A 21,567-nucleotide genomic window follows, 5' to 3' on the forward strand; every position below is an offset into this window, starting at 1 on the left:
GGAAGGGTGTTTAATCTCAACAACCTGATACAAAAAAAAATCATCTAATCAACTTAATCAACTTTCGTGTTGTTCAGCTTTCCATTCGTCGCGAAGCAACCGCAATGTAAGGAAAGGGGATATCTTGCCAAATTGAATGGTGTAGGGGAAAAAAATCCAAAGAGAGAACATAATTCACTCATGTCTACTGGACTAATATTTACGTTGGGGGTGTTCCCCTAGGCGCACACGGGCCCACTGAAAACCTGTTCAATCGGATATTAGCAATATTTACGTCCTCTGTACTCTAATGTGTCTCTGGACATTGGAGGCAAACTGAGTGAGACAGACACGTTTCCCCGGCCTTGGAACCCTCCAAGGACAAGGAATAAAATTCAGCCGATGGTTATCGCCCGGTTGCACCTGGTTGTACGGGAGCCAACAGTTTTCTATACATTAAAACTGAATTAAAACAAATCAGACACATTTTGTACAGAGGTGAGGGGAGAGGGGGGGGGGGGGCTTCAAGTGAAAATGGGTTAAGACAAATGCTTTTAAATTCAATTTGCTTTATTAATTTAAGTTTCGTTGTTTTGTTTTGTTTTGTTTTAATTTTGTAGCGAAATAACTTCAATGGATACAAAGGAAACGAGCAAGTTAAAAAGGCATGCTTTAAGACGATCACAAAGAAGAAACCTTCATACATTACTGTTGCACACTTACTACAACTGTAGAGAAGTGATCTGTATTACTTTAAAGGCAGTGGACACTATTGGTATTTACTCAAAATAATTATTTTTGGTAAAGAGTAATGGGGAGAGGTTGATAGTACAAAACGGCTCCCTCTGAAGTGACGTAGTTTTCAAGAAAGAAGTAATTTTCCACCAATTTGTTTTCGAGACTTTAGAATTAGATGTTGAGGTCTCGATATCAAACATCTGAAAGCACACACAACTTCGTGTGACAAGGGTGTTTTTTCTTGCATGGTTATCTCGCAACTTCGACGGCCAATTGAGCTCAAACTTTCACAGGTTTGTTATTTTATGCATATGTTTAGATACACCGTGTGAGAAAACTGGTCATTGACAATTACCAACAGTGTTCAGTGCCTTTAATATTATGAATATTTACTCCTGGTGTTGCGATGAAATGTATTATTGCAGATGGTTACAAACTCTCTACACTTTCAAATAGTAAAACTAAACAGGGTCTGAGACTTTCAATCTTTAATGACAATTTCGTCTCTTTCAAGAAGAAATCAAGAAAAATACCACAAACCACAGGTTGTTGTCCACACCCTTCTTTTCGGACATATTATATGTTCTTTTAGGCAACCAAGTTTTCGTAAAAATTACCCCAAATTAGCAGGTAACTTCTACACAATCTTGGAGGATCAGGTGCAATAATGTCAACGTGTAAGGCCAGTTGCCTTTTACACGTCGACCTTTTCGTTGCCTTTCTGGACAAATTTACTCTGATGTCTGATATAATATGTTAATTTTGGCATCGGTGATAAAGAATTAGTTGGTTGTTTGCCCTTTTATCGGAATAAAGAACCGATTATTCAATGCATATAATATATTACGGCAAAAAAATAAAATAATAAGATTTACTGTGGTGTCAAAGAAAGATTATATTCGTACTCAACCGAAATGTTTTCTTTTCGTGACGATACAAATATTGTAAATAAATTTAAGAATAATGTTTTTGAAGTCATTTTTTGAAACAGACAGTACACCTGACACACGATGCACGGCACACACACAGCGAGAGCGCACTGCTGGGGCGTTATCCGGACGGGGTTAATGGGTGTTTTCCTGTAGTCTCTGACCGTGCCTCGTCGGGGCCGATTAGAGTAATTTCCGGGACAAGTTCTTGGTCGGGTCGCGATGAGATGTTCCATGGTCCCAAGAGAATGGCAAGTTTTGATGACTACCAATGACGCGTTTTTGTATTCAGCGTGTATTTTTTTTTCTTCTTTTCAAACTGGATGTACTGGAAAGTGGTGATTTGTTGATGGAATGGGACACGACTCCCATGAAATAAAGGTCAAAACTCAGATTCTTGAAATGATTCTTCCTTCCGTAGACATCTTTTAAAATAAATTTATCCAGATAAGATCTCAGCATGGTTGATGAAATTATGGGCCTTTAAAATCTGTTTAAATAACCTTCAATTCTGACATATACAAACCTTACATTCTGACATGATTAAACATGGAATACTTATCTCCTGATCATAACTCTTAAAATTAGATAAAAAGTTGACATTAGGGGAGCAATACATGTTTGATATGAGCTTAATAACATCTAAACAACAACAAAATGGGTGAAGAACCACTTGATGAGTAACTCTTAAATAATCAACACAAAACCAAAATTGTTCTAGATTTGACAATCTGGACATTTATTTCAAAATTTTACAAACTACTCTAAAGAAAGTGATCATAATTCTACCAGCTGTATAAGGAGGCGAGCATTGTGTACATATATATACAAAGGTTCATGATGACATCCTAACATCTATTGTGTTCATCATCTTTGAAATGAGTGAAAATTATTCTACAAGATACAATTGAATCATAAAGTCATTGCTTCAACATTTTAATAAACCCTAACCCTCAAATTCCTACTTTGATCCTCTCTGCACAATTGAAGGATTAAAGGCAGTGGGCACTATTGGTAATTACTAAAAAATAATGATTGGCATAAAACCTTTCTTAGTGTGACGAGTAATGGGAAGAGGTTGATGGTATAACACATTGTGAGAAACGGCTCCCTCTGAAGTGCCATAGTTTTCGAGGAAGAAGTAATTTTCCACGAATTTGATTTCGAGACCTCAGATTTAGAACTTGAGGTCTCGAAATCAACCATCTAAACGCACACAACTTTGTGTGACAAGGGTTTTTTTTCTTTCATTATTATCTCGCCGACCAATTACTTCAACGACCAATTGAGCTAAAATTTTGACAGGTTTGTTATTTTATGCATATATGTTGAGATACACTAAGTGAGAAGACTGATCTTTGATAATTAACAATAGTAACCAGTGTCTTTAAGAAGGACTGAGGGATGTGAAACAAAATAACATGCTTATCACTGGGCCAGGCATTCAAATCTTATCCAAGTATGATTTGAAATTTTGCATGGTGGAAGAAAGGTTCGAGGTATAACACCATAAGAATGTTTCTTTTGGGTTGCATTTGTTAACCACACTACTCAAAGGGAAAATATTCACATGGCATTACCACAACTTACTTCTCTTAATCTTATCCAAGTCAAAATAGTTTGTCAGAGAGTGACATAGAGGAAGAGGATTGGGGTGACCTGGGCCCAATTTCATAGAGCTGCTTAGCACAAAAATGTGCTTAGCATGAAATTTCTTTCCGCATAAAAACAGGATTACCAACCAAAATTTCCATTTGTTGCATATTGCTTGTTACAGGTATTCAGCTGTTGTTTGCTTATCTTGAAAATCACAAGGAAATTTGGTTGGTTATCCTGTTTTTATCAAGGCAAAAAATGTCGTGCTAAGCAAATTTTTGTGCTTAGCGGCTCTATAGAATTGGGCCCTGTAGGCAAAAAGGCCAAGGGCAGACAGGGTCAGCATAATAAAATGTGTGATCTTCAAAGTTACATCAACACTTTGAGATGTAGGTGACCTTGAAGCTTTGTATGGTGTGGATGACAAGATACATTTGTAAACAGGTACAACCATGATGTATAAAATCTCATTTGGGAGAAGTGTTGGATCTTCCCACAACAACAGTTCTCTTCAGAACAACCTATTTTCAGAACGAAAGCTCGAGAACAACACTTCTTCTTAGAACAACGCTTCTTCCAAGAACCAACACTTCTACCAAAAAGATTGCACACATGGTTGAACCCACAAGTCTCTTTAAGATGTACCCGTGTGAGCACATCTAACCATTGACACATAGGACCCAGACAAGAGGGGATCCCATTGGTTTGACAATTCATGGACTTTCCTTATTCTTATTTTGTCAGAGCATACTGATCGAAACGTCGAGTTAATCCAACGGTTCTTTTCAGAACCACCCCAACTCATTTAGAGATTGTTATTACATGGTGTTACCGCAAACTCTTCTATATCTTATTTCCACCATGCAAAGTTTCAAATCCTACTTATTTTGTCTACAAAACCAAAAGGGACCTGTCAAAACTGACATAATTATCTACTACATCTGACATTATGACATCTCTGACTGTGTTCCTGTGGCCATTCACCAAACCCCATAGGATTATTTTCTTCTAAATTCTACTATAGGCAAAGGGTAGGACTGTTTCGCTACAGATCAAGCGAGTGTGTATTTTGTCATAGACAGGAAGGATTAACAGTCAGGGATGTAGCATCACTCCAAGCTTGGCAATAAGTTGGCTATCACGGAAGAAGTGCCAAAACCAATCTGTTCAAGTCTCCATTTAAACCCTAACTACCATGGACCTCCTGTAATCCTCCTCTATCAGCTCCCAGCCATCCTTGGCATGTTCCTTGTGTGCATTTGCACAAAACACACCCTGGTTATAATGATATTAAACAGGGTCCAGACTGTTTTTTACTTCAAGTCTCGGTTTGGTTACAATCAACTAATTGAGAGAGAATCGAAAGAGCTGCATCCATGCAGCATCCCCATGTGTAGATTGCACAGAACTGATAAGAAACCCCAAAATTTGTTGCATTGGTTTAAAGGCTTCATACTTCATGGAGCGACAAATGCAATTTTCTCCATGCCCCTTGGTGCCATTGAAATGCTCCAGCAGAAATTAAAAATGTCCTAATAGGGTGCCCTTTACCGAGGAGAAAATGCCTTGGTGCCCTTGCCCTTTCAAAAAATGAAGCATAGAGGTCTGGGTTTGTTGAAATCGTCCCTTAATGCCTTAGTTCTGCCTGCACTGAATCATGGATAAACTTGATGATTAAGAAAACTCTTGAATCATGGCTTCCAGGCCTGGGTTTCCCATAATATTATAGACTCAGAACCTCCCAGATGTTACAATTCAGGAGTTTCACAGACTCTGTGCATCAACATAAATACATAACTACAAGTTTGGATGCAATGTGGACTATTTCTTTATCCCTTTGGTGACTGCTTTCAAGATCAATTGAAGGTTCAAGTGGGGTTTGAGAAAATTCTGAAACACAGACAAAAAAACTGAGAAATCATAAGCCTGCTGAATGGACAGGGCAGATCTGTACTAATGTTTTGAATTTGATATACTCAGTACTGTACAGCCACACAAAACAACAGGCCCAACATGGGACTGGCAACTTGTGAAAGCTTTTTTTACGGATTGTATTACTTCTACGGACAAGTGGTTTATTTTACACTATGTAAAAAATTACAATGTACAGAAAAAACAAACACAGAAGATTTAACAAAAATGTCTTCCACTGTCCCAGGCCATTCTTGCAATAACCATTGGCAGGGGGTTGAACATTAAAAACATTTAAGAATTTTTTTTAAAAAGAAATACTTTGGGTGTGAGTAATCATTCAAATAAATCAAGGACAAACAAAAAATTGTGTTTTTTTTTAAAAGAAGATTTGGGGTTGAGTTATTTTCAGACTGACTACAAAGCCAACATGGTACCTCATGCCACGCCCCCAAGACACAGAAATTCCCCCACTGTTTCAAACTCACAAACCCAGCTCATCATAGTTGCCACTGTCAAAGATGAAACCAAAACCAACCAGAATACATTCTGACAAACAAAATAGTTGCACAAAATGTTTACACTTAAAAAAAATACAAAACAGCCAAAGTTTAAGAATTGAATGGATTGAAACTCCTCGATTACACCCCCTTACTCCTCCACTTGTTGAGGTTTGATTCACTTCACCTATACTACCTCAAGGTTTCCAGAGCTTCAGTAACCCATCTTCACTGTATGTTGCCAGCAGGTTCTGATGTGGATGAGGAACGATACCGATGACATCTTTCTCGTGGACCTACAAGAGGATACAACGAAAACAATGTTATCATCAACTCATGGCTTTTTCAAGTGCAGCACCAAGGGCTAAGAATAATCTTCCTGAACAAATTTGACTTGCAGAAACTAATATTGACTTCAAGTGGACTTTGAAAACACACCTCTTCTTCTTTCTTAATTGTTTTCCTAAGATTGTTAAAAAGGTACCTTTTTCCTTGCTCAAGGACACAAGTGTCACTACAGACCAGGCCACAATTCCACATTCTATTAACTACAGAGCTTGAATTCCCCACCCTTGGCTATGACACTCCCAGGGATTCACCCGTGTTCCTGGTTCGTGGCACTACAGCACCTTGTAAACCATTACATGATCCTGTAAAAGGAGCAGGTCTCAAAATTCAAATGTAGTCCCATATACCTTGCAAGGAAATACTGAAAGTTGAAGCACCTTGAGCGCCACTGAGTGACAGATAAGAGCGATACATAATAATCCACTATTATTATTATTATTATTTGTAAATTTGAAGGATTAAAGTCAACAGTAAGTAGGCTTACATTGAGTGTTCTCTCCAGTTTGCCAGTAGTGGTTGAGAAACAGTACAGCACAAGATCCCCACCAACACAGTAGATCCACTCTCCTCTTGGGGACAGACAGCAACAGACAAAGTCACCTCCTTCACGCTTACCGGAGCTGAAACTCCTTACGATCTGGTAAAGAAACAATACAGATTAACTGCAAGCTGTAAGCTGTAGGGAAACTTTTTACTAGTAATAAGTTTGGTAATAATAATAGTAACTTTAGTATATAAGTTTAGTAAATAAATAGTAACTTGTAATAAGTAATACCTTCTAATAACTATTCACAATGCCTTTATAAACACGTATTCATAAATAACCCAGTTAATTTATGGAGTCCTACTTGTACTTGTTGAAAGGTGGTCTCATGATATAACAATAATAATAATATTTAAAATTTATATTGCGCCCCTACATACAAAATGGCCCCTTACATACAAAATGGCCCCTTACATACAAAATGGCCCCTTACATACAAGATGATCAGAGGCACAGAACACATGTTAAAAAGCACAGAGTGGAAGAAAAAGACAAAGAAAAAAGACTGGTTTCTAATGGCTGATAAAGACATAGTCTATGAAGGTGCATTCGGAAATCATAGCCAAATGCATGTTAGCAGGCGTGGAACTTCATGTCCTAGTCTTGGCCTTGGTGCCCCTTATGATTATATTTATTTAATTCATTTCTCGGGAAAAAAAAGTAAAATAATGCACACTAATAAGATTAAAACCATTGAAAAATACAGCAAAGAGCAATTGAAATACAGTAAAGAAAAAGAAATAGCTGAAGCCCAAAGGATTGCCTAATATAAAAGAAACACAGTTCCTGTCGAGAGGCTCTCCTCTCCAACTGATCCTAAAAAGAACAACAAATTAAAACATTTCGCATAAACTGGAAGATTTTCCAATGGAAGTACCTTTTTCAAAATGAAAATGGCCAAGCCCTTTCAATGATAAAACTCCACGCCTGGGTTAGCGCACTCATTAACTTACGCTGTACTCATTTACCACATTGGCCTACGCAATCAAAACATGTAATTATATAGTACTAAATGTAATTTGAACGTTGAAAAAACCCACTAGGGATGACTTCAAAAGTCTAACACTTTACATTTGAGTATAAATCCCCTTAAGTTAAAGGTCCCAAGTTATTTTTTTAATTTTAATTTTTATTTTATGCAAGTTGCCCAAAACAAGGCTAAAAGCCACCTCTAGGTAAAGGGCTACAAGGAAGAAAACATAGAAATGCAGGAACTCAGTGGAGCTGAAGGTAGGAATAGATATTCCTCTTACCAAAAATTGGAGATTTTGCGGGAAAAAAAAAATACACAAAAATTTGTCAAAAAGGGACAATAGCAGGTCCTAGAGTGCAGGTATTTACTCAGCTGCCCTTAATTGCCAGCCGTCGATTTCACAAAACTCTTCCTAATTTAAGACTAATCTTAGGACTTAGGACGAGTCCAAACCCTGCACTGTAGCATGCAGACCTTAAGATTAATCCTAAGTTAGGACGAGTTACTCGTCCTAACTCGAGATAAGACGAGTCTTAACTCTTTGTGAAATCGACGGCTGGCTTATAAAAAACCAGAACGAAGTGTAACAACCCATCCTTCAAATCATGTGTGTGTGTATTTTATCAAAGACAGTCAAGAGGAAGGATAGATTACAGAGAGATATTTAAGATCAGCTTGGATTACGGGATCCTGGCTGGATATCACGGAAGCAGTGACAAAAACAATCTGGTCAAATATCCCTTTAAAACTTCAACAACATCTTAGATCTTCTTTAAAGGCACAGTATAACTTGGAACCTTTCTGTTGTTCAAATCCTTTAAAAATATAGATGTTTAAAATAAAACTACCATATTAAACTTTCATTTCAAAAGGTATATGAGATATCGCTGAACATCTGGACCGAATGTGTCCACGCAGGAAGAATAATCCCTTAATAGAATACACAAACATTACTGCAGTAACGCTTCTAAGATTAAAATCATGTGGCGTAAAAACTGATATTGTTCTACATAACCACATTACTTTGAAGTAAAATGTTTTCTCAAAATGCTTTATACCATCGAAAGCTGCTGTAGGCTTCTGACCAAAAGTTTTTGTTGCCATTTGATAAATCGAAAGTATGAGTGAGAAGAAGCAGAAAGTCTGATTTGAAATGCCACTGCTGGTTGTGTAACGGCTGTTTTGTTGCGATGTCCGCCCTCGCTGTCAGCACCTGAATGTCAAGGGTTGCTACCCAAACCACCACTGGGGGACGAAACATTGATGGAGCACTTCACCCTAAATTGCTAACACGTGGGCCAAACTTTGCAATGTCATTCTGGCAAAGACACAGCGTCTGTATTACATTTAATAATACCAGGGCAAGTCCTACTTTCAATACTAGCACTACTAAAACTATTCATTCAACTTGGTTTCTTTGTATTAGATTCTTTGTCAAAGCACCTTTGAACATACTGGCACTATATAAATCATTTTGATTGATTGATTGTGCCACCAGCTTAAAGGAACACGTTGCCTTGGATCGGTTGAGTTGTACTTTGAAAAGCGTATGTAATCGTTTTTTATAAAATGCATATGGTTAGAAAGATGTTGTAAAAGTAGAATATAATAATCCACACAAGTATCACTCGAAACTGCGTGGTTTTCCTCTTACCTCGTTGACAAACATGGTCGGCCATGTATGGGAGTTAAATTGTTGACTCCCATAAATGGCCGACCGTGTTAGTTCGCAAAGTAAAAGGAAAACCACGCAATTTCGAGGCAAATGTGTGTGGATCTACTTTTTAAACATCTTTCTAACCATATGCATTTTATAACAAACGGTTACAAACGCTTTTGAAAGACCAACTTGACCGATCCAAGGCAACGTGTTCCTTTAAAGTTCTTTTCATGCTACATTGTTAAATACATGCAGTAGCAAAATACATGTATTAGGTACATGTACATTGTAGGATCGTGGAATAGTGTGTACAAATTACCTTTAAACCAGAGTGTTATTAACAGCACATGTTCTACATGAAAATGAAGTATAAAATAGTGTGCTCAAAAAGACATGGTGGTTAACACCATGCAATATAGCAGCTGACTTAATGTTTTCCATAACTTTGGACATGTAAACACACATTACATATATGTAATATACTCTACTGCACATGCATTTTACCAGTGATTGGACTAAACATTTTGAACCATTTAACTGCACAGGTTGTGTAGGTTCAGTAACATTCACCAACAACTGTGTACAGAACTATGTATACAGTTGTGATTATAAGATCATATTGTGGGGTGGTATAGTACATCTATAATTAAAAAGTGAAAAGTATATTTAATGGTTAGATAGTAGGAGGGTTGACGGTGTACAGAGTAGATGCATTCACCGCATTATCTCTTATTTCATGCTGGCATAGTTTACATGTGTATATTATTCAAACCCATAGTGGACAATATTGAATGGTGATACAGTAAGAGGGTTAACTGTGTACTGTGTAGATGCATTCATCATATATCACATTGCGTGTATCACATGTGTAGATGTATTCACCACAGTATGAAAAAAGCACGTGGGTGGTAATTAACAGGCAAATCAAATTGGGGGTACTCATTTAAAGGAGAAAAAAATGAAGGAAATATTTCTTACCTGGCCTTGCATGTTCATGATGACCACTGTGTTACTGCGGTTACACACGATGAATTGTTCGGTGTTCTTTGGGAATGGAATGACGCTGTTGACCGTGATGTCCGTCCCGGAGCTACCACCGAGGGATTTAAATGTGTTTATGCATTCTGTTGTCTTGATGTTCCACACCTGAACATTGACAAATCAAAAGGAAGATTTAGTTAGTTTTTCACTGTGTAACCTCAAACTTTTATTTATGTGCGTAGCCGCAATCATGTGTACCAAAGCATTTTTTTTTTCGGGTCCATTTTATGTTTTCAGTTTGAAAGCCATTGATGTTGCATGAGTTATCTCAATGTGATCTATATATTAGCAATTGTTGTGTCAATGATAGAGAAAAAGTTCTTTAGTTTGTCGAATACAAGATCTGCAAAGAGATACTCAATATCTATCCATTGTTCATTTTGGCGTCTCCATTAAACAAAATGTGTACCCATGATTGTGGCTGTGCACTAATAGAATACTCGATGCACAAAGACAAACATGTTTGTTTATTAGATGTTATTTTTGAATCTGGGATAAATAATATAATTTGCTTTTAACGATATGTGCATGTATAAAGCACTGTGTACTCGGTATGTTGAAAAAAATTATCTTTATTGCCCACCGAAGACATTATACCAAAAAGAGTCTAGTTCAGTCTAGGTGTAGTACCAGTCAAGTTTAACTGCATTGCATGTACTTTTTTATCCAATGAAACCATTGGATTTGTACGGCCAGTGCCTGACAGGGAACCAGTCTACATACACTCCAGCAGTATCTGTGTTTAGTACCTTGACTGTTCCATCAGATGAAGCGCTGATGACATTGTGACCATCCATCGTAAACACAGCTTCATTGACAAAGGATGTATGACCTCTGAACTCCTTCAGTGTTTTGCCGGATTTCAGGCCATGTATTCTGAAAAGTAGAAAAGACAACATTAGATCAAGGTGATTTTATACATTTAGAATCTTTCTGGCAATAACAGTGACCAGCACTACAACCCATACCACAGTAGGAAGTTGTTTTTCAATTGAAACAAAAGAACGCTGGACTTGTCAGGTCTCGAGTTAATTAGCCAGCACTCAAATCACAAGGCTTTTGGCCTGTTGTCTGAAAAAGTCAATGAAACAAATCTCAGGTATAGATGTGGGAGTAAAAACCTAAATATGGAATACCCTTGCAATCAGTCAGAGACTGAGAACCCAACCAACATACGAGGCTCTTATCTGGTCCGAGGAGGAAATAAACTGGCGTCCACAGAGGTGAAATGCATGGCATAACACCACTGAGGCAACCTGACAAAGACGCTGCTGTCCATCACCAGTTGTCCGTCATAGACTTATAACTTTCAAAAAGAACATTTCTGTAACTGATAACTAAGTTAGGGAATAAGACCATCAATTACACAGGGAGCCCTACCTGAGTGTCTGGTCAAATGAAGCACTCAGCACCTGACTACCATCCTTAGAGAACTTGACCGAAGTCACTCCTTTGCTGTGAGCGTTTTCAAATCGTCTCAAACACTGACCAGTGATGATTTTCCAAACCTGATAAAACAAGAAAATCAATTCAATAGTTCCTGAATTTGAAGGAGGGGTAAAGAATATTAATTTGGTTTTACCCTTACACCAATTAGTGTTAGCACTGTGCTTTCACCAAGTTCTGTGAAAACACACATACATATTACTCGGTTGGAATTCAAGCCCATGACCGAGCAATTCTAGAGCAGTGTCATACCAACTATTATACCACCGAGATTGCCCGGTAGCTATTAGGCAGTTCATATTACTTGGGTGGGATTCAAACCCACGACCGTTGCAATTCTAGAGCAGTGTCTTACCAACTAGACTACCGTGATTGCTCGGTAGCTAGAGGCAGTTCAAATCTTATAATTTAGCAGCGGGTACTGCAACAAATAATACGTGTTGAACTTGCATCAGAGATTAAAAATACTACTTTGTTTTTACCCTTACACAGCGCACTGTATACTCAGTACTTTCCCCCGAGTTCTGTGAAAACTGCAGGGCATGTCCAGTCTTGAGTTTGCTGGCCCAGCACTCAAATCACTGGTCTTGGACCCTAACTCCAGTGTAAAATTCAAGCCCTCTAGTTATGATGTATTTATACTGTTCTGATACAAGGATGTATCAAAATGTAGAAGTTTTATTTTGAAATTGTGAGTTACAAACCTTGATCTTTCCGTCCTGTCCACCAGTTGCCAACATCTCACTGTCTCTACTAAAGCACATGCATAACACTGCGTCGTCCATCAGCATAAAACTATCCTAAATACAACACAAGGAAAATACAAGCTCTAGTTACATATTGAAAGCAAAGAAGTTTAACAAGTAAAATGTTGCCAGGGATAAGATTCAATGAATGTGACGATTCTGAGAAAAATTACTTTGGGATCTGGGTCCCCCTAATCCAGACTTGGGCCCAAGCTTTAGCAGAAAATACTGCTTTAAAAAAAATCTGCTTAGCTATAATGAGCAGGATAAGTCGCAAATTGTACATTTAGGGCTGTAACCTTATTCTGGTTAGCATAATCTTGTTTTGCTAACAAGCTTAAAGCAGCTCTATGAAATTGGACCCTGAAACTGCCCATCCATAACAACAATTCAAGGAGAAAAGGAATGTATAAAATATGGGGCTACTAAAACGAATCTCTGCTCGATTTCATTAAGCATGTAGACACAAAATCTTGCTTAGAACAGAAAAAGTCTGCTGACATACAGGGCATGCACAGCAGACACAGTCTCGGCATTCTCCCACGGTATATTTCTATGAGTTGTTCACATTGTGTTTGTACCTGTGCTTGATACTTTAAATCTTTCCTGATCTTGCCAGTGGTGAAGTTCCATACTTCGATGAATCCATCCACGCTGCCAGTCGTCAGATACTGACCGTCAGGCGAGAAAGAGGCGCATTCCACGTGTGATTTCTGACCAAACTGTTCAAATATTCAACAAGGATGAAAAGGGCTCGTTAGTTCACATACATGTATAGAGGCAGAGGAATGTGCATGTTTGTTGTGGGTAACTTATAGTTTTGAAAAACAGTCTGGAAGACGAGCAGAGAAGACTACAGGACTGCAGAATGCAACGGTTCTTTTCAGAGCCAACATTCCTCCCCAAAACTTGTCATTTTGTTGTACCTGCATGTTTTTAATGTTATTGTTAATTGTTGGTTTTTACCCATCACCGATGTGTGTAAGCACTGTTTTCTCAGAACAGGCATATTACTCGGGTGGGATTCAAACCCACAGCCCTTGCAATTCTAGAGCAGTGTCTTACCAACGATATATCATATAATATATAATATTATTAAATAATGAGTAGGGTAGCTGGCCTTAGCTTTCGATCCAAACTGGACCTTCTTCAGAGGCATAAAACAAGTACAAACAAATACATATCCATTTATAGAAAAACAGAGGGGAAAGGGATTAAGGGAAGGTTCCAGAAAGATGCGGGAAAATAACAGCCAATCAGCTAATTTTATTGTTACAATGAAATTCACACCATGCAAAGCTTCAAACACCACTAAGGCAATTGTATCTTTAGTGGAGACTAGACAAATTTACAGAGTGAAAGAACTCTATAAATATATAAAAGGCAAAATACACACTTAAAGTCACCTGGAAGTGGTATTTTTTCAAAATAAAGCTTTTGTCACTAATATTATGTGTTTTGATGAGTGGAATGTCAATAAACAGTTAACTAAGTTTTTTTTAAATTAGTTCGTATGTTACTTACAAATTTAGGATAGTCCCAGACCCGAGAGGGCGCTGTTCGTGACGTCAATCGAGGCAGACTTTGCCTGCAATGCGTTGAGTAAACACACTTGCAAAGTACATGTACGGTCCAAGTCGTGAGTTTGTACGTTTCAAAAAAAGATTTGTTTGCATTTATCCGGCAATGCCGACCAGGTGTATTGCTGCTGAATGCAAAAAAACACTCATTGAACCGTACAAACTCACGACCTGGACCGTACATGTACTTTGCACGTGTGTTTACTCTACGCATTGCAAGCAAAGTCTGCCTCGATTGACATCACAAAAGGGGTAGGCAGAGTCAGCCCCCCAAACATTTTTAAACATATAAATCGTGACAAACAATTACTAAAAAAATTGTTTTATTGTTCATAAGCGTATACTCTTAAGTTTGAAAGAAAACAATTCTATTTCCAGATTACTTTAACTTGTAAAGGGGCTCAAATTTGTCCCAGAGCTTGATTTTGGTTTAAGAATCCACAAGACCACGGTACTTATAGATCAGTCTTGAGCTTACTGACCCGACACTGAAATCACTGGTTCCAGCCAATGGTCCAACGTTAAATTTGAGCTTAGTGTACACCATATCCCAAGGTTTAATGTGAGTTACACTGAGTCTTGTGATGACACCATCAGAGTCAAATGCATACATTTGGTAATGTCTACCAGCATTTCCTACGTTACTGTCATTTGTCAACTCACCTTTATCGTCTTGCTCAACTGTGTTGGGTACTTCTCCTCTTCTTCATCCCTCACGGCTGCCTTCCCTCGGAACAAATCAATCGTCACGCCTGGGGGCAAGAGACCCTGGTGCTGTTGCCACTTGAGGGCTTGACCAAGGAGGGCCAGAAGGCGGGATGGCGGGACAACGCTCACCTCACCTGACAGAGCCTGGGCGATAGCTGCTCTCCTACGCTCCTTACTGCTACCATCTGGGTAGGCCTGATGAGATTGGGGAAGAAGATAGAAAAAGGTTAGGCATTACAGTGAATCTTAAGAGCAGTGACATGTTTGTAAAAACACTCTCGTTGGGGTCACTACTTTCCTCCGAACTGATTTCATATTACCAATAATGATGAAACCATTCTTATAGTAGAAATAACCTTAAGGTCCCCAAGGCACTGTAAAGGGGAAAGCAACAATTGTACATCAGTATCATGTTTTCAACCTCTGGAAGACAGTTTCATAACTGAATTGCTGCATAGAAAGAGAGAACAACAATACTTGTTGGTTTTTCTTCTTCATGTCCCTTGCAGAGTTAATGCAGCTACATTGTCATCCATGCCAGGCCCATTAGTATAATTACCTTACAAGAATATGTGGGGCTTATGGTCCCTTGAAATGAGTATGTTTTAATTGAAGATGCAAAGCAAGATCGTACAGTCAGGGGTCTAAACAATCATCTCTCATTTTCTAATGTTTGCTTATTATCTTATTTGTTTTATTTAGTTTCTTTCAAAAAAGATTTGTAAAAACGTTGCATACCTCTCGTGGATCAAAGTATGATCTAGCGAGTAGATTCTCAAGATGCATGTAGCGATCTGGCTGCTGTTGCTTCAACATGATCATGGGATCGGTCTGACGAAGCAATGAACGAGCAGCTCCAAGTTCCCTAAGCTCTATCAGCTCCAAGACGATCTGATGGAATAAGGGAATTCAAACCAAATTACACTTCATCCTTAAGGCATAAAAAAGCCATGAAATTAGACCCAAATGTGATACTGTTTTTTGTGGGTTTTTTATTTAGGATTTACCTCCAATATCTAAAACTGAGCAGTTTTTAATTGTCTGCTTTACAATCACGATCAGTATGCAGGCTTGTAGGCTTTTGTGAATCTCTTGGCTTCATCACAAGATAAATACAAGGATAACAATATCATTTAAGCACTTGTTGTTGGTGAACACAGGGTCTGCTCTTAACTTTTCTAACGACTAGCCAGCAGTACCAGTTAGCTCGTCAGCTTACTTGTCTGTCGTCTGCTTTTTCACTTGTCCAGAACTCCAATGAAACAAGAATAATTTTTAAAACTTAACAAGTGAGCAGGAACACCTGAAGAGAATTCTGACTACTTATTTGTTCTATGTAGTATTAGACCAGTGGACCAGTGGTAACTCTTTCAGTGCTCGCTTTTTGTTTGCGATTTGAACCTGAAATTCCAAGCTTTTTGAGGTTTTCAAAATTCTGCGTTACAACAAAAAAACAAATAAGTCCTTCTAACCAAGTTTCGTAGGTGGTCATGCCCCCTTGTGATAAAATGTATATTATGGGTTGTGAGTGCATAAAAAAGATTGTACATATTTGTTAATGGTGCTTTAAGTTACACAAAAAATCGATCTTATGTCCAAGTACAACCTTGGCACAGAAAGAGTTAAGGGAGAAATGCTTGAACCGTGAAACTGGCCAATTTGTTTGGAAGTTCTGAGACATACCTGTTCATATAGATCAATAAGCATCTTATCAGCGAGCTTGAGTGATTGGATAGCCTGCAGGACGGTGTCCCAGTGCCCATTGTTGATGTCTGATACAAACTGGTCGATACTGTCCACTGTATTCAAGGATACTGTAGACTCTTCTTGTAGGACGGCCAAGGAGCGATGAAGATTGCTCTCCTTAAGATACTGTTGGATGAGGCGGATAACACTGAAGAAAAAAGAGCAAAATTCATTAAAATACGAGAAGATTTGAAATTGAACTTGATACAGTAAAAACCTATCTATCCTAAAGTACAGTTTACATTACCCACCATCTTCCTTAACTAGATTTATGGTCATCTTGTTTTGTAAAATTCTCAAATAAACTTGCTTAATAGCCCTTAATACAGGACACCAGTCTCCATTGCATTGCACTGGGAGTCTGGGTAAAGACAAAGTTTGGGTATCCAAATTAGTGTTGGTCTGGTTTCAATAATTGTTTTGTTTTATTATAAGATAGGGTATCGTTACTCTACTCAAATTATTGTAACGTATAATAAACAGCTGTCTGATTCTGAATACAACGAACAAGCAATGTGCAACAAATGGAAATTTGGTTGGTTATCCTGTTTTTATCAAGGAAGAAATTTCATACCATGCTCTATGAAATTGGGCCCATGTTGGAAGTTTTCGAGTGAACACAAAAACACACTCACACACGTACATGTACCCGTTTGCATGGTCGCTTTTTTTTAGTTAGTTAGTCAGGTAATTAATTTTATTAAAGGATTCGGGTACTTTTTTCAAAATGTCCACAGATTTACATTAAACTTACACAGGGTTTGAAGATAATGATAGTGGAAAGCTTCCCTTCAAATTTTACTAACTAAGGTTGTGTAGTTTTTGAGAAATGAGTAAAACAAGTCACAAAATAATTTTCATCTCATGAGACCAAAATTATTTTAGCATGTAAAATCCCCTTAACCATAGCATAACTGGTTAATACGTTTTTACATGCTAAAACTGAGACGAAAATTATTACTTTTACTCATTTCTCAAAAACTACAACACCTCAGTAAGTAAAATTTCAAGGGAAGCTTTCTACTATCATAATCTTCAAACTGTGTAAGTTTAATGTAAGTCTGTGGACATGATGTTTTTTGTTTGGAAAAAGTACATTATAATATAAAAAGATACTCTTTAAAATGAAATAAAAGAATGCTAAACAAAACAGTAACAATATTGAGATTTATGGCTGTCTGATGTAATTTCGGATAACACTATTATGTTAAGCATATTATCTAACAAATATTGAATTATACTTACTCTGCAGATTCTATTTCGAGCGACATTTTGGGAAGGGAAAAAGTAAAACAAAATCCAGCACTAAATGCTAAATCGCAAGCAGAAAACGATCACACGGTGCATTTGCAATGGCGCCACCAAGAGTTCAGATTTGGCATTTATTTTTGCAAAGATCCACGTTTTGTTGTCTTTTCGAAACGGCGCACGAGCTCCCAGTTACCGAGCTTCCATTTATTGTCAAAGCCTCAAAGATCCTTAATTTTGTCCAAAGGAAAAATCTATGTGTTTTCGAAACGGCAAACTGGAAAAACCGAGCTTCAGAAGTTCCTCCGGTGTCAGATGCAATTGTGTCCGCCATGCAATACTGTTTTGCATACGCAATCGTGTCCGAGGCTATGCAAAAACCGGTCCGGTGGACATGTGTACATGCATGTCTATGTGCGCACAAGCCTGCAATTCACGTATTATTTTTATAATTGCAGCGAATACCCAAACGGCCGAACATTTCCCAATACATTCATGACATGCACTTAGCTTGTAAAAAAAAATGGCGAATGTGTTCCGTCGACCAAGGGCGTTTAATTTACTGCAAGGACGGTTTTGCACGGGGCGGACACAACTGCATACTATGCAAATGAGTCCGGGCGGACACAATTGCATTATGCAGCAGCGTCCGGGCGGACACGCTTGCATATGCAAAACCGTCCGGCGGACATTATTGCATATGCAATACTATGCATTAATGTCCTCCGGATTGCATTTAGAGGACATAATTGCATGCGACACCGGGCCTGAAAACCTGCGTTTCACAAAGATTCTTGTTTTGTCCAAGAAATCTGGGAATAATTTCGAAACGGCTGGAATTACCTAGCCTGAACGTCTAACGTCATTCTTCGAGGCTTGTTGCGGATAAAGGGGCCCAGTCTAGGAATTACCAAGCTTCCAATTGTTTTCTGAGCCTGAAAACCCGAATTTCGCATTAGTCATTCTTTGTTTTTGCAACAAAGGAAAAACCTATGTATTTATGACGAAACGGCGCACTTGAATCAGAAGCCCCTTGTTTTCAAGGCCTCAAAACCTGACTTCGAAACTCTCTGTCAGCCTTTTGGGTTTGCCTCCCACCAAAATACATCGGGACTTCCTAACTCCATGTTAACTTCATTCTCCACTGATCTTCAACATAGACCGACATCTACGGGCCTACACAGTTCTTAGTGCTGGTCTTGAGTCTTGAGTAGTTTAATCCCTAAACAGCTCACGTAGGAAGCTAAACTGGGATGGTGCGTTGGTGGCGCCATTGGTCGACGAGAATAAATAATTAAAAGGAAACAAAAATGTTGTGCACTAAAGAGCCTTGATGGTTTCACCAGAAAGATAACAAAGCAATACATACAATTAAATAGATGTTAAATTTGCATAAGGGATAAAGAATATATATTTTGTTTTACCCATATACCCCGATATACTCATCTACATGTGATTTTTCCCCACAGAATTCGGGTATACCCGAATTCTGTGGGGAAAAATCACAGGCAACTCTGGTAGGATAAAAATACATTTGTCAGTGCAACCGCAACTTTATTAATCACGACTCCTTGTGGTGTTGACCCACCCCACCCCACCCCACCCCGTATCCGTAAAATGTGACTTGGTTTTAATTTTTTGGGTTTATGAGACCCAATGTGTAATTAATCAAAATTGTAATGAGACACATGGGATTATTTTGTTGCGTTGATATAAAGTTTGGTTGAATGATTTGTTTGACCAATAGAGGGCGCCGTTGTACTTTAACGGTAGTCGCACTGATGCAATTTGCAAGGATGTAAAAAGGCATAACTTTGGGGAAGTGTTTTAACTTATACAGAATTAATCTCATCTCCATTGCTGTCTTAAAGGCAGTGGACACTATTGGTAATTACTCAAAATGATTATTAGCGTAAAACCTTTCTTGGTGACGAGTAATGGGGAGAAGTTGATGGTATAAAACATTGTGAGAAATGGCTCCCTCTGAAGTTCCATAGTTTTCGAGAAAGAAGTATTTTTCCACGACATCAAGTTTAGAACTTGAGGTCTTGAAATCAACTATCTAAACGCACACAACTTCGTGTGACAAGGGTATTTTTTAGTCAGATACGAATCCCGGATGTTGTTGAACCATGACATTATTTTAAAATGTTCACAAAAAATATGTCACCATCTCCCAATAACTGCACCCTCCGCCAGCCCCCTCCCCCTCCCTCTAAAAAAGGGGGAGGTAACAAAGACAATGTAACAGGAGATTTCATTCTTCAAAATGCTTTTGTTCCCCGATACGTCGAATTGAGTAGAAATTTCGTCAGTTAAAGTGCAGTAGTGCCATCTTTTGATTGATTTCAAGCCCATGTTAATTAATTTACGGTGGAGTGACAGTGGCACCAATTTAATTCCCGTACTGAAGTTCCACATTTTTTAAACAATATAATTATTGTTGACCCTCTTGCATAATGTTCATGCTATCAAGTAGTACCCTGACCGATTTGTTTGTTTGTTTCTTTCTGTTTTATTTATTTCCTCTTTCTTTCTTTGTTTTAAGAACCTATAAGCATAACTTTCAGTAACAACAGAACTGGGATGAGGGCACAGCCCTCCAGAGCTGCTTAGAAAAAAATTGCTAAATAAATTTATGATATTCAAACTACGAGACATGGTATGATGCCTCGGCGTGCTGCCAAATTCTTTTCGTTCAAATTTGTTTTATGCTTAGCAAACTTTTGGTCTTAAGCAGCTCTGTTAAAGGTTGTCTACTTGACAATTTCAAACAAACCTCGGAAACTTTGAGGTATATTGAAAAATACATTTTCAGTGACAACTTTGATTTCAACTGACACCAAGGGTGTACTTTTGGTAGCATTTGGGTACTTTTTGTAACGCAAAACACAATGTCCAAAGATTTACATTAAACTTACACCGTTTGAAGACAATGACAGTAGAAAGCTGCCAAATTCTTTTCGTTCAAATTTGTTTTATGCTTAGCAAACTTTTGGTCTTAAGCAGCTCTGTTATAGGTTGTCTACTTGACAATTTCAAACAAACCTCGGAAACTTTGAGGTATATTGAAAAATACATTTTCAGTGACAACTTTGATTTCAACTGACACCAAGGGTGTACTTTTGGTAGCATTTGGGTACTTTTTGTAACGCAAAACACGATGTCCAAAGATTTACATTAAACTTACACCGTTTGAAGACAATGACAGTAGAAAGCTTATCTTAAAATATTATAAGCCGATGTGGTTTTTGAGAAATTTATAAAACAATGTCACGAAAAAAAAAAGGTTTTAGAAGACGAAAATTATTTTCTTGACTAACTTGTTTTACTCATTTCTCAGAAACATATACAGCACCTCAGCAAGTAATATTTTAAAGATGCTATGTCAGATATTTTGCCCGATTTGACCCAAATTTTTTTAATTCAAACTTCAATAGGTATTTTGATGGGGGGTCGAGAAAGTTACAAGCTTTCAATTGAGCCATTGCTCGAACAAGTCCGCCAATTATTAGTAGCAGTGAAAAAAAGTGCTCAAAATTAGTTTTTGTCGGGATCCCGACAATTATATCACGTGACCAATTCTTATGTAATTATAAGAAACGTTTCAAATTTTTGTCATGGTTCCTGACCATTGAAAGTAAAAGTTCAACTGTTTTTCGTTAGAGCGGATGATATTCTTTGAAATACCATTCACTCAAAAAAATTAATTTTTTAATGTTTGGGGCCAAAAATTTGACATAGCATCTTTAAGGGAAGCTTTCTATCATCATTATTTTCAAACTGCGGAGTGTGATGTTTCGTGTCCCACAAAAAGTACCCATACCCTTAATAGGCACTAAACACGTTTGGTAAATGTCAAAGACCAGAATTC

The 21,567-nt window shown here is 37.9% G+C and overlaps 1 protein-coding gene across 1 annotated transcript; it reads right to left on the reverse strand.

Annotated features, from left to right (window-relative positions):
• Positions 1–2,384: 2,384 nt before the first annotated feature.
• Positions 2,385–17,797, reverse strand: LOC139936298 (WD40 repeat-containing protein SMU1). Its single transcript, XM_071931086.1, has 11 exons — positions 17,691–17,797; positions 16,383–16,593; positions 15,438–15,590; positions 14,655–14,894; positions 12,993–13,133; positions 12,370–12,465; positions 11,600–11,727; positions 10,969–11,095; positions 10,157–10,324; positions 6,486–6,638; positions 2,385–5,949 (listed from the first exon to the last, which is right to left on the reverse strand). The coding sequence occupies exons 1-11, from the start codon at positions 17,714–17,716 to the stop codon at positions 5,851–5,853; spliced, it is 1,542 nt and encodes a 513-aa protein (XP_071787187.1). The 5' UTR covers positions 17,717–17,797; the 3' UTR covers positions 2,385–5,850.
• Positions 17,798–21,567: the final 3,770 nt, after the last annotated feature.

Source organism: Asterias amurensis, chromosome 4, assembly GCF_032118995.1.
Source record: "Asterias amurensis chromosome 4, ASM3211899v1".
Taxonomy (NCBI): Eukaryota; Metazoa; Echinodermata; class Asteroidea; order Forcipulatida; family Asteriidae; genus Asterias; species Asterias amurensis.

What these genes read in the sequence shown, in the direction of transcription:
- LOC139936298 (XM_071931086.1), bottom strand. Translation starts at nt 17,716, where the DNA reads ATGTCGCTCGAAATAGAATCTGCAGA. An exon ending in CTCGAAATAGAATCTGCAGA is followed by an intron (nt 16,594 to 17,690) that starts GTAAGTATAATT and finishes TTTTTTCTTCAG; the next exon opens with TGTTATCCGCCTCATCCAAC. An exon ending in AGTTGAGCAAGACGATAAAG is followed by an intron (nt 13,134 to 14,654) that starts GTGAGTTGACAA and finishes ATATTTGAACAG; the next exon opens with TTTGGTCAGAAATCACACGT.